This window comes from Castor canadensis, chromosome X, assembly GCF_047511655.1.
Source record: "Castor canadensis chromosome X, mCasCan1.hap1v2, whole genome shotgun sequence".
Lineage (NCBI taxonomy): Eukaryota > Metazoa > Chordata > Mammalia > Rodentia > Castoridae > Castor > Castor canadensis.
This window is the reverse complement of record NC_133405.1, coordinates 22,795,096-22,808,577: the sequence shown is the minus strand read 5'-3', so window position 1 is coordinate 22,808,577 and position 13,482 is coordinate 22,795,096. Positions and strand designations below refer to the sequence as shown.

Sequence of the window (13,482 nt, the reverse complement as noted above, 5' to 3'; positions counted from 1 at the left end):
GAACTGGAAAAGAACCATTATTACATCCGTTAACTATTGAACTAAAACAGAGATCAGGAGGTAGGTGGATTTTCCAGATTAAAAGAAATCATTAATCACTAGCAAATTAATATTGATCAAATTATTTGATGATTAATTAATATTTAAGGTAAATGAATATATAAGCAATGCTTCTTTTTTATGGTAGTCTAAACTTCTGTAATTTTTCTCCTTTCTTTATGAGTGACAAGAAATTGTTTTCTTTGGAAAACAATTTTATCTATTCAGGTCTGTTACGTGCTCCAAGTGTATGAGCAAAATTAGTATCATCCCTTTTTACGACTATTTATTTCCTCCTTGAGTTTAGCTTTCATTCTATAATTGTTTATTGAGAAGAAGCAAGTTCTTCCATTCACAACCCTGGGGCAGAGGCAAGAACTCTTGAGTTGCTTATGTATTTTCAAATAGACATTTCTGGTTTTTCCCCACCACCTCTGCCCCAGGGAAATGGCTCCATTTCATGAATTTGAACATCCAAAGGTTTAGCTCAGACTAACAGTCACCAGTTTACTCAAGCAGCTTTAATAAGCAACTTAATCCTGTGTCTATCTATATCACAGACCATCATGTCAATTGAGATAACATGAACCTATTTGTGGGTTAATCCTTATTCTAAAGAAAAATGTTTTTATGGTGCTGGGAATGGAACCCAGAGCTTCATGCATGCTAAGCACACACTGTACGACTGAGCTGTATCTCCAGCCTTAAGAAAAAGCTTATTAATACATATATCAAATCTCATTGCTCTTTATATCCTGAAGTAGTCTGGGCATTTAAATATGTGTTCGATATTTAAATCTGAATTTAAATTGTTCACTAAATAGTTGAAAATACGAGAAAGCGTTTTTCCTCCCGGAACCACAGGTATGAAATCTTAGTTCTCCAAGTCTTGCAAAACTATAAGAATGGTGAAGAGGGTCTGGTACAGTGGCTCAAGAGGTGAGAGCGTGTGCCTAGCAAGCATGAGGCCCTGAGTTCAAACTCCAGTGCTGCTAAAAAAAAGAATGGTGAAGACAACCAACTTTAACGAGCAAGATTATCGTGTGGCAATTATTTTTCCCTGGGTGTCTCTAGAAATATTTTCTCAAGATAGGAGTTCTCATGAGTTTCTGGTGACTTGCACAGGGCCTAGGGGCCTAGGAACAGCAGGCACTCAAGAAATGCCTCCTAAAAATTAATGGAATGTCTTCAGAACAGTGGCCATCTAATATCCTCAACTTGGCCTCTTCTTCTACACAGACTAAAATATTTACTATCTAGACATTTACAGAAAAGTTCACTGTGCTTCGTTCTAGAGGATTCCAAAAAATAAAATATTCCAGATTCTGGAGGAAAGCTTGAATATGTCTGTTGATGTGAATTTAATATGTTCTTATCAATATTCTACAAGTTGAAGAAGTCTGACATTAAAAAAAATTAACACTAAGGTATTCATTAAAATGCTCTTTTAAATAGTTAATAAAATTAGGATTTCTAAATTTACGATTTTAGATACTACTCAGTGATTAACAATGGGGAGATAGTAGCAAGAGTCTTATAAAGGTAAAATTTGAGGATCCACCATCATATATTGGTCTTAAAGGATTCTGAAGCACCTTAAAATAATAAATTAATTCACTAAGAGACTATGCCTCTTTATCCATTCATTTTTTGGGTGTACATCATAGTTGATTCTGTATCTTAGCTACTGCAAATAGTATAGCAATAAACATGAAAGTGCACATATCTCTTTGATGTAATGATTTGAGCAACTATAGTCTATAATGATTTATGATAGTCTGGAGGTTTCCAACACAAAAATAATAAATGTTTGAGGAAATGAAAATGCTAATATGCTAATTAGCCAGATTTTATCATTATATACTTTATACATATATCAATTATTATATTGCACCTCACATATATGCAGACAGATATAATGTGTCAATTAAAAAATTTTAAAAAGAATAAGGAAATACTATGTACTCGTATATGAAAATGGAAAAATAAGACCTGTTGGAACTATTCCAGGAATGGGCGAAGGGGAGATAAAGGAGAATGATGGAGGGGGTGAATTCAACTATGATATATTGTAAGAACCATTGTAAATGTCACAAAGTACCCCCAGTACAACACTAATATGATAATAAAAAACAATAAAATTTGAAAAAGAAAAAAATGCCTGAAATAAATATGCCTACATTACACACATTTTTTGGGACACTGATTACTTGAAACAGGTTATTCATCAAGCTAATATAAAGAAATGAAAATTACATATTGTGCTAATCAATATTTGTATCTCTCCAACAGAATAGATCTACTTATATTATCAATGATACTCAACAGCAATTACAATTAATGATGGATGAATGCAAAAAACTTTAAGTGACTTGAATGACATTTTGGCCTGAAGGCCACAGCATAATTGAGGCCTTCCTTCCTTGAGCTCCTGTTTAGAGGTAGGTGACTCAACATTTTCTTTTACAGAAGGGTAAACATTTGGTAACAATTTGTTGACTGAATTTTAATGCCAGAAAAAAATAGCTCTTAAAATTTAGTAGCATTTGTAATACCTTCCTTTAACTGTTCATTTGCAAGCATTTAAACAGTATAAAAGGAAGCAAACCCTTTTTACCAACACTAGGCTTATTTCTATGGTTAGATAATCCCAAAATACCTTGAAATGCATACTTTTAGTTTCTATCAGACTTTACTAACTGTTCACATAAAGCACTAGTGAATAATCTGTGTTTCAAGTTTTTACTTAATCATTCCCACGCTTTTTGAATGATGTTCTCTGGAGACTGAGGTGGCCAAAAGGCAGGCTGCGGAAGGCCCATATAGCCTCCAGACTAGTTAACTGGTCCCTCAATGATTGAGAGTTAACTTTACAAACAGATGCAAACTGATAGCAGTGTTTATGTACTAATCATACTTGTTAATGAATAATAAGTCACCGTGGCCCTAGAGAGAGCAAAGGAAAAAAAGTTCAAGGGTCAAAAGTGAATTAATTGTCCTCATCTACACATGGTTTTTCTGACCTTAATAACCACTGATGTCTTTAAGTAAAAAGAAGCATGAAAGGTAGGCAGGTAGTCAAATGATCAGTAGATTATTGTGGGTAAAAATGGTTATAAAGAATTGCATAAAGACAGCATAAACCATGGTTCAGATCTCCCCTTATTTGGTGGAAGGAAAAGCTGGAACAGAAAGCTTGGAATTATAATGGAGTACTTAAACACAGATCAGCAAGGAAGAGAGCAAATGAACTCTTCCTCAGGCAGCTTGAGGCTTCATAAGCAAGGGAATTTTGACTATTCTGAGGCATAAACAGGAACTGATCTAAAAATCATTTTTTGGTGACCACCGTGAATAATAATGACAATTCAATTACTTTAATGATCCAGTAGGAAAAGGAAAACTTCTAGAAATCCAGCTTGTGGCATAAGTTGTGATAGTGATTTCATGGGTGTATGTTTTTCTCTAAGCTCACCAAGACACCTTTTTGTGTGTCAACCATACCTCAATAGTTTTTTTTTTTAAATCAAGTTGCTACCTAGTTTTAAACAGAGTACAAACCAAATGTAAGTTGGAGTGGAAGGAATTGAGAAGAGTCAAATACCACAAGGAATCCACAGGAAACCTGGAGACTATAAACATCTCAATGCAAGTTCAAGATAAATAGGTGCTACAAGTTAAAATTATCAGAGGTTAGACAAACAACCGCCACTTCTGTCAAAACAACAGGAAACAAGGCAAAATCTTGCATAGATATTAGAAAGATAATTCTATTATGAAAAAAGGCCCAAAGCTATAAAAACATGGAGGATCATGTACAAATCAGAAATTAAAGGGAACAGGAAAATACTCATTCAGTACCTCACTATTTATCATAAACTCCTAAAGGGTAGAGACTGGCTTATCGAAATCTTTTTTATCTCATCCCTTATCCATCTAATGCTTGCTACCGAGTGTGTATTCAATAAATATTTACTGAATTGAATGAAAAGAGATCCCTAAATCACGGATTAAATTTTCTGTCTACCAAATTAAAAATCGTAATGCAAAAGAAACAAAAGTCGTGGCAGAGAGACTGGATAAATCCATCAGTTTGTCTCTATGTTGAAGGAGACTTTAGGCAGAGGGCCACTCCCAGATGGTCTTTTGCTAACTAGGTGACACGTGTGATTAGCATAGGGTGTCTCATACACACGGGCTAAATTGCAGTGGCTAAATCATTAGTACCAAGGATACCCGATGAAGATTTCTGAAAAATGGTTTAGTGATACTATAGATGAAAATGTCAGTTCCTTTTTTCAAGTTTATGGAAGACATTTTAAAAATTGGTACATATTTATGGGGTACAATATACTACATGTAGACATATACAATACATACGTTATGCAATGATATTATGCAGTGATCAATTTAGACTTAATTAGCATATCCATCATCTCAAATAATCTTCATTTCTATGTGGCCAGACCATTTGAAATCCCCTCTTCTGACTATTTTGAAATATTGTCATCTTTTCTCACCCCATTGTGTAATAGCACATCAGAAGTTACTCCTATCTAAACTGTATGTGTGTAACAACTAACTTCTTCTCTCATCCCCTCTCCTCACTACCCTCCCTTGGCTCTGAGAACACGAATGTGTGAAATAACGTGTACAACACGCAACTTCTTACTACAAACTGTGTGGTTCTATCAGGAGAAAGGCTTAAGTTAACATCAAACAAATCCTTAAAGGCTACTAAGACAAATTAGGAGTGTCAGGAGCACAACTTTAAGATTACCAGGTGGTCTCCTGGTGGCCCTCTCAGAGACAAACTTCTGAACCATGTCCACCTACACAAGATGATGGTTTTGATAAGAGAAAAATCACTCTTTGCAGATGAAAGTGTCAAGTCTTGGCTTTGTTGTTTCGTTTATCCTCCATCGGGAAAAAGATTTTCACAGAACTCTCCGAAATCTTAGCTTTCGTCTTACTTCTGATCAACAGCAAGCAGTTTCAAGGAAGCTGGCTGATGGCTTAGACTGAACAGGGAAGCTAACAGGCCCACATGGTCTCATTAATACCAGACTCTAACCAAGTAGCTAAGCAGCCCCAGAGGAGGAGGACACAGAATGCACTAGAAGAGATTATGTTCGATTATCCCAAGAGAAAATGCAAAGTAGGAAAAAGGGAGAATGTTGCGATTTGTTACTCTTAAACACACTTGGCACTGTAAAAGATACCATCCATAAGCATCTTCTGTTTGGCTATAGACATACAGCATTTTCATTTCACTTTTGAAATAAACAGATATCATACTGCCTATTAACAGAGTTGAGGCAAGGCAGCAAACCTAGTCTAGTGGATTTATTTTCCATTAATATAAAAGAAGCTTAAAGCTGTGTGACACTCATAGTCACAGGAAAAGACCTAAATGACAATTCTACTATGGATCAGTAATTGCAATCAGGAGTAAATCCAGGATCTAGGGAGTTTGAAACTTATAGCACTGGGTAGTAGAGGGGAGTTCTCAGGACAAAGAACACACAATTTCTTTTGTAAATTTTGCAAATACATTTAAAAAAATAATTTCCTCAGGACGCTGCTCTGAATATATTTTTTTTGATGCTAGGGTTTGAACTCAGGGCCTCACGCTTGCTAAGCAGGCGCTCTATCACTTGAGCCACTCTATCAGCCCTTGCAAATACCTTTTAAAGAAATTTCTAGGGCCCTTCTCAGGGCTGTGGAAGGACACCATGCAAAGGAGGGGGCCCTGAACCTTCATTAGTCTCAAGGTAAATCACCTCTGGGAACAATGTAGAACATATAAATAACATAAGCTTCAGCTGCTGTACCTAAAAATAAAACCTTGTCTTTCAGAAAATGTAATAAAATCCAGATGAAATTTTGGGCTCCCACTACTGACGAATGCATTAAGAAAATGTGGTATCTATACACAATGGAATTTTATGCAGCCATGAAGAAGAATGAAATCTTATCATTCGCTGGTAAATGGATGGAATTGGAGAACATCATTCTGAGTGAGGTTAGCCTGGCCCAAAAGACCAAAAATCATATGTTCTCCCTCATATGTGGACATTAGATCAAGGGCAAACACAACAAGGGGATTGGACTTTGAGCACATGATAAAAGCGAGAGCATACAAGGGAGGGGTGAGGATAGGTAAGACACCTAAAAAACTAGCTAGCATTTGTTGCCCTTAACGCAGAGAAACTAAAGCAGATACCTTAAAAGCAACTGAGGCCAATAGGAGAAGGGGACCAGGAACTAGAGAAAAGGTGAGATCAAAAAGAATTAATCTAGAAGGCAACACACACGTACAGGAAATTAATGTGAGTCAACTCCCTGTATAGCTATCCTTATCTCAACCAGCAAAAACCCTTGTTCCTTCCTATTATTGCTTATTCTCTCTCTACAACAAAATTAGAGATAAGGGCAAAATAGTTTCTGCTGGGTATTGAGGGGGTGGGGGGAGGGAGGGGGCGGAGTGGGTGATAAGAGAGGGGGTGGGGCAGGGGGGAGAAATGACCCAAGCCTTGTATGCACATATGAATAATAAAACAATAAAAAAAAAAGAAAGAAGTTTTGGGCTCACAGCACAGTAGCACTCTGGGTGATCCTGTGATGTGAATTAGTAGGCCTCAGTCAATGTGGAGCTTCGCGAGATAATGACAATCATAATTATATTAAGAGCACATTAACCTTATAATTACAGAATGCCTGACTTCTACTGATAGAACATTTTTCAAAAATCAATTTACAAATCATTTAAAGTCACCACATTGAGATGAAAACCTAAGTGCCATCATTTATCATTGCATGAGTAGGTAAACTGAAAAGCCTGCTGCAGAACCTTATTAAAATATATTGTAGGAGAAATGACCCAAACAATGTATGCACATGTGAATAAATGAATAATAAAAAATATTGTAATTTCTGTACTGACAACAAAACAAGTAATCTGGAATACATATGTATGGATTCCACTTGACATGACTGCAGCCATATTGTGTCATAACAGCTATGATTGTCCCAGTGTCATTACTTGGTTCTTCCTGCAAGGTTTTCCAGAAAACCTGACTTGTATTGTTGGATTCATCTTTGTCTTTTGCATATTTAGTTTCTAATCTGGTTCATCATTCTCTCTTATTTTTAAACTCAGACTGGCCTTTGTTTACATGACATATACATGTATGGAAACATCACATAGTACTCCATAAATATGTGCAATTTTGATGCTTTTCTGTATTATTTAAAAATAATTTTAAGTTAAAAATAAAAACCAAAGCAAAAAAAAGGAAAAAAAAATTTAAATAGAAAAAAACATAAAGAGTAGTATGTGGAGTTTTTATAACCTTACCTTGGTAGCACAAATGTGACCAATTCTTTGGTACTGATTTAAGTTAAATCAGGTACATTCCACCTAGGATGAAGTAATTTTTGTCCCAGTCAACATAGGCAATCTTCTTTCTGACCCAAATTGTGGGGATCCAGCAAGTCTTGCTGTCACTCCGGGCCATAATCTTGTCACTAAGTCCCCCAACAAATTGCACTCTGTGCAATCCTGGATCTGTCTGACTGTCTTTGGTCTTGCAGCACCTTGGGACAAGTCTTCATACACTAAGATTGTAGGACCAATTTGTTCCAGAACAATGGACATAGTTTCCTTTTCCATTAAATCTACAAAATGTCTGGCCCACCTTTTACAGTAATTTTTATAAAAGGACCATGACAATAACTATTCTTTGTAGCCTAATACATCATTGAGTTTATATGAACTAAAAAAGTTGAAACTCTAATATAAATTTCCAAAATGTAGAATAGAACTTGGTAAGGGAACAAGATTATCCTCTTGTTTTCAACTCCTATTTCATTTAATTATTTTCAAAAATTTAAAAGTAAGTACATATTTTCCAATTTTATTTCTAGTTACTTAAAACCATTCTAGTCCAAAGGTTCACAGAGTAATATATTACCTTCTAGCTCTTATTTGAGTACAGAAAAACATTTAAAAAAATTAGAATATAAAAATAATATTAGTATATTGTGAATTAGTAAATCTCCCTTCTTCCTATCTGCTTGAACTTTGTTTTCCCCCTTTTTGGTTCTGAAGTATTACAACACCTTCATTCCTTATTCTATCAATGTTGGGTAAACATGTTATTGTAGTTCTGAAAAATATATTTAGCCAAAAGAATTAGAAAAATGAGGTAAAAAGGTGGGCAAGGGGCCCAAACAGACACCAGACGATTCAATCTGAGATAAAGGAAAACATGGAGTGGCGCCCTTGCTTATAGCCTTTGTGGCCTGGACTCTGTAACTTGGCTGCAATGAAAGCCATGAAAAGCATGTAGTAGAACAAGAGGGCTTTGCACACCCCAAAGAAACCTCACATGCACTGAACCAACACCCTCTGTATAAATCATCAGGTAAATATATTCTACTGGGTCAAGTTCACCTGTACGTCAGGATCTGCTTCCAGGTGAATCACTATATTCAAAGAGAGGAACTAAAGGAACTTCCCAGATATGGACAGGTCTTTATATGCAAAATATCTGAAGATAAACATTTTAATAGCCTTATAACACCATACCTACTTTCTAGATATATGCATCACATCCAGTAGTGATGTATTTCACTAAAATTCCTAATTGTGAAACTGAAATATTAATTTTAAAGCTTTGGTTGAGACTAATCCAGTGAATCTATTTTTCCTAACATTCTTCTCTAGTGCTCAAATTTGCCTCTTTGATATAGAAAGGGGAGTTCTGCTGTGAACATCAGAAACAACTTCTCTTAAACAGCATTGAAAAATACCAGGGAGGCACACCCTTTGTTTCACTTGCTATACTTCCTTAATAACGCCAACAAAAAGCTTTCAAAGGTGGAATTTTATACTAGCAAATGTCAATGAAGACCTGTTAAACACAGTTAACAAACTTACCTGCTACAGCAAGCATTCCACCCAAATTGACTAGGTGTGGCTTTTATTCATTGTTCAGCCACAGAGAACAGAATCTGTTCTCCAGTTCCCATCCCATTTAGGTTGACATTCCCTTTATCTAGGGGCTTATAATAAGCAAACTATATTCAATTTTGCAAAGGCAGATGTGCTCTTTTGGTATCCTAGAAACAAGTCAAAGTATGTTTTGTGGAAAGACCTGAAGTTCAAGCCTGTGATACAAACGAGTCTTAATGTGAAATCATAAAAATATAAGGACTGGAATTTTTTATAAACTGACTATTCTAGGGACAAGTATCAGATTATTTATAAAGGAGGTGATCAAAAGAGACAGAGAGCTGTTTGGGGGAGAGTAGATATCAGGGAAATTAAATAAAATTGTACATTACTTCTATAAAAATATCAGGATTGACATCCATAATAAAGAGATTTCTTTTCCAGATCAAACTGGTAAATGCCACTTAAAACTGCTCACACTAGCTCAATTATAACACACCTGCAAAGCATCTTCCAAGGAAGAGCCATATCAACCATCTCAGAGTTAGATTTTTGTACATATAATAGTTGCAGACATTAATCTTTTATCAGTTTATCATACTGCAACAGCTATCGTTAAATAATATACAAGGTTAAAAAGCAATTTCTAATTGTTCCCTAGGGTTTTCTAAGTAATGCCTTGTGTCTTGTGACATGTCATAAAATAAATTGTACTTCTCTGCATCATGTAAGTCATCTTCTGCAGCCTGAAATCTGAAATTACCCACATTGAAGAAAAAAAAGGGAAATAGGTTCTATAGGCAAAAGCATGGAGAGTCAGATCAGAAAGCACAAGCCAGGAGGCTAGAAAACTTGCAGAATTTCTTAGTAGATTCCAAAAGTCTGTTTTTACATGTGATCCACACAAAGGACTGAGATTAGGAATGGAGAAGACTCTCCCAGAAGCTGAATATAGGGCACAGAGTTCACTTCCCTCTTTGCCCCTACTTTACCCTACACCTGGCTCTCTGATTCCTCAAAACAAGGCTTTCCAGTGGTGCTCAGAAGTTGTCCCTTGACCTTTGAAAATATATGCTACAGCACTATAGGATATGTTAGGCTTAGGTGTTTAATAATAAAAGCTGTTTCATTCCTTGCTCAGTTTGAAAATGGGACATCCCCTGTGAGGATGAGAGTAGTAATGGTGAGTTAAATGCTCCTTTGTTATAGTCAAGCTTTGACCAACGTCCCCCATCCGCCATCCTCAGTCCCTAGCAACAACCCTCCTATTCTCTGTTCCTATGAATTCAACTTCTGTAAGATTCCACATGTAAGTGAGACCATGTAGTATTTGTATTTCTCTCTCTGCCCAATTTCTTAGTATAATGTTCTCCAGGTTCATCCACGTTGTCTCACTTTAATATAGATACATCACACAATATTCATATTGCACACTTTAAATATATACACTTTTGTCAATTACACCTCAGTAAAGTAGGAAAAGGCAAAAACTGCCTCAGTTTATTCCCGTGTACTCATGTATTCTGGTTCATCAAGCATGTTTACTTCTCTCTGGTTTTGTTCGTATTAATTCTCCGTATCTCAATGTCTTTCTCTTCCCTGTTCCCATAGAAGCAGGAAAGCACTGTGACCCTTCAGTGTGTGAAAGAGCAGAAAAGGTTTCAACAAGGAATGTGACTGAAAGTCAAACAGGAGCGGAACTACTCCTACATTTTCCTTGCATCTAAATACGACACAACTTTCAGCTTTCACTGTGTCTATTATGGTCTCTGATGAAATAGGCAACAAATAAAGGTAACAAAGCCCTTTCGTATTTAACTTATTAATGGCTTAAAGGAAAGAGGCTAGCTAGAATTAGAAATGGGGCACCCTGGAGCTAAATTTGAGACCTGAAGAACTGCAGAGAAACAGGAGGTTTCAATTCTCCCTGAGAGGTGTCAAACCAAAATGCAACTTTGCATTTGAAGGTATCTGGACAAGATTAATTCTCAATAGGACAATTTGACCAGCTAATTACTTTTTTAACTATTCATTTAAACTCACTGATCCATAAACTACTAGACACTTGTCTAGAATGACACCACAATGTTATTAATTTCTGCAAACAGAAACTTTGTAGCTAGGTTAAGGTATAACCAGAATCAGCCCTGGCCAGTATTCCTCAAGAATGTCAAGGTCATGGGAAATAGGGAATGATTGTGAAATGGTCACAGACCAGAGGAGAGAGGGGAGACGACATTCAAACAAATGCACCATGGTCTCCTGGATTGGACACTGGAATAGAAAGAGTACATTAATGAAAAACCTGGTGACATCTGAACAAAGCCTAGAGTTCAGACAAAAGTAATAGGTGAATGCCAGTTTCTTGGTTCTGATACATCTACCATGGTAATCTAGGATGTTAACAGTAGGGGAGGGCTGGGAGTGCAGTTCAGTGCTAAAGCACTTGCTTAGCATGCATAAGGTCATGGGTTCTACCCCCAACACTGCAAAAAAAAAAAGTTTACACCTGGAGGTTTAGCTCAGTGTAGAACTCTTACCTACCTTGACTTCAATCTCCAGCCCCACCCACGAAACAGTGGGGGAACCAGAGTGAGGGGTAATATAGGAACTTTCTATACTGCTTTTGAAATTTTTCTAATAAATCTAAAATTACTTTAAAAGTTTATTAAAAAGCAACACCAACAAAACTATCCAAGAGACATTTGTTTGAATTAATGTCCCAGAATTTGAAGGTTTCCATGTAATAATAATCAAACATTCTCCTCATTTTACAATGTTCCTGTTCTTTTATTAATACTCTTCTATAAACTGAATTTGTGCATCAATGCAACCAGGTTTTCAATCCAACACACATGGCTATTCCCTTCCCATGCACAATTCTGAAGTGTCAAGTGGCAGATTAGCTGTGTCCTAGATTCTGCAGTAACTAAGTACCCAAAGGTTCTATAAAGTGATTCCAATGTAGATCTATATGCTTTCAAAAAAATGATACGGACTGGGGGCATTGCTAAGTGGTGATGCAATTGCCTAGTATATGTGAGGCCCTTAGTCTAGTCCCCAGCAAAACAACAAACCAACCAAAACCAAAACCAAACCAAACCAAAAGAGCCACATGCACTGGCAATTTTCAGAGACACAGCTGTGACTTACAAGGGATGACATTTGAGCGTTTTGGAGCATAAGCTGCATCTGCTGAGCAAACATGGCGGCGGCTGTCTTCTGTTGGATCAGATTGTTCCTTCCATTAATCTCCAGCTGCGTCTTTAAGTGTGGAGGAGGGTGAAGGTACTTGCAGTTCTCCCGAGCGCACCGACCCTATTGGTAAAGAGTTAGGCAATTTTCAGTTAGTATTTCTAAAATTTGATATGGTTATGAAAATAATAAGTGCTTACTCTAAGCTCTTATCATGTGCCAGGAACAGTCAATAAGCACTTTCTATGAACTAACTCATCTAAACATCATCCCAACCCTGCGAAGTTGATACTCTGGGAATCTTCATCTTCTAGGTGTGAAAATTCAGACTATGAGTGACAAAGTGACTTGCTGATGGAAGCACAGCTAAAAAATGAACGAGGCCCAGTTAGTCTGATTGCAGAACTCCTTCTCTTAGTCAACTCTGCTCTGCTCTACTTTGATGTGCAGCAATTCATATTTAGAACATAAAATATAAGGAACAGTATATCATAAAATTTAAATAAAAATACAAATTTAAATCAAAATCTTCCAACGTAAGATGTAAAATCATGCATGTTTAAATTAACTAAGACTTGGGATTTGGATTCACATGTACGAGTAAGAAAAATCAGGGAAGATATTTAATAATTACACACATAAATAAATATAAATTTTGGATTCCATCATTTGGGACAATCTAGGCTCCAAAGTTTCATTTCCCAAGCCCATATAAAATAATAAAATTCCTGAAATCCACTGACATTCTGCTATTCTTATACCAGGCAGGAGGTTGTTGTTTAGGTTCTAGAAGCAATGACCTTCGAATAACTGGATAACAGAGCAAAGTATATTTTGGATTCTCAGCTATTTCAATGTTTTATTGATTGCTTAAGCACTTTCAAGACAGGATAATATGTTAGTTCTATGACACAACATGTCTTTGGTGTGTGTGATTGTGATAATACAGCGTGTACTATGTGGTAGCAAAGACTGTCACTGCCACACTGACAGTGTTTATTCATACTGTCATAATGTGACCTATTATTGAATTAACTCATGAGCACTACACACAGCAGCTCATGTTTACTTCATTTGGATCGTTAAGACCACCATAATCCTTTTAAGATAAGCACAACTGCAAGTAATTCATTTTCCCACCAATGCTAAGATTCTTTACTGTATGTGAGGTTCTTGGGGGAGGAAGATGAAGGGAGAAAAAAGACAACCTTTTTTCTTTTGGACCCAAGAGTGCTTGCAAGTTGCTAAGCTACCTGAATTCCCAGGAGAAAAATGAGTTAGTTCACCGA

The 13,482-nt window shown here is 36.4% G+C and overlaps 1 protein-coding gene across 9 annotated transcripts in view; it reads right to left on the bottom strand.

Annotated features, from left to right (window-relative positions):
- Mbnl3 (muscleblind like splicing regulator 3) overlaps positions 1-13,482 on the bottom strand; it is a 108,688-nt gene that overhangs the window by 23,600 nt on the left and 71,606 nt on the right. For all 9 annotated transcript variants that reach the window (XM_074063585.1, XM_074063579.1, XM_074063578.1 and 6 more), the window contains one exon: positions 12,152-12,316. In XM_074063585.1, coding sequence (XP_073919686.1) covers positions 12,152-12,205 — 54 coding nt within the window. In that variant the 5' untranslated portion in view covers positions 12,206-12,316. The remainder of the gene's footprint in view (positions 1-12,151; positions 12,317-13,482) is intronic.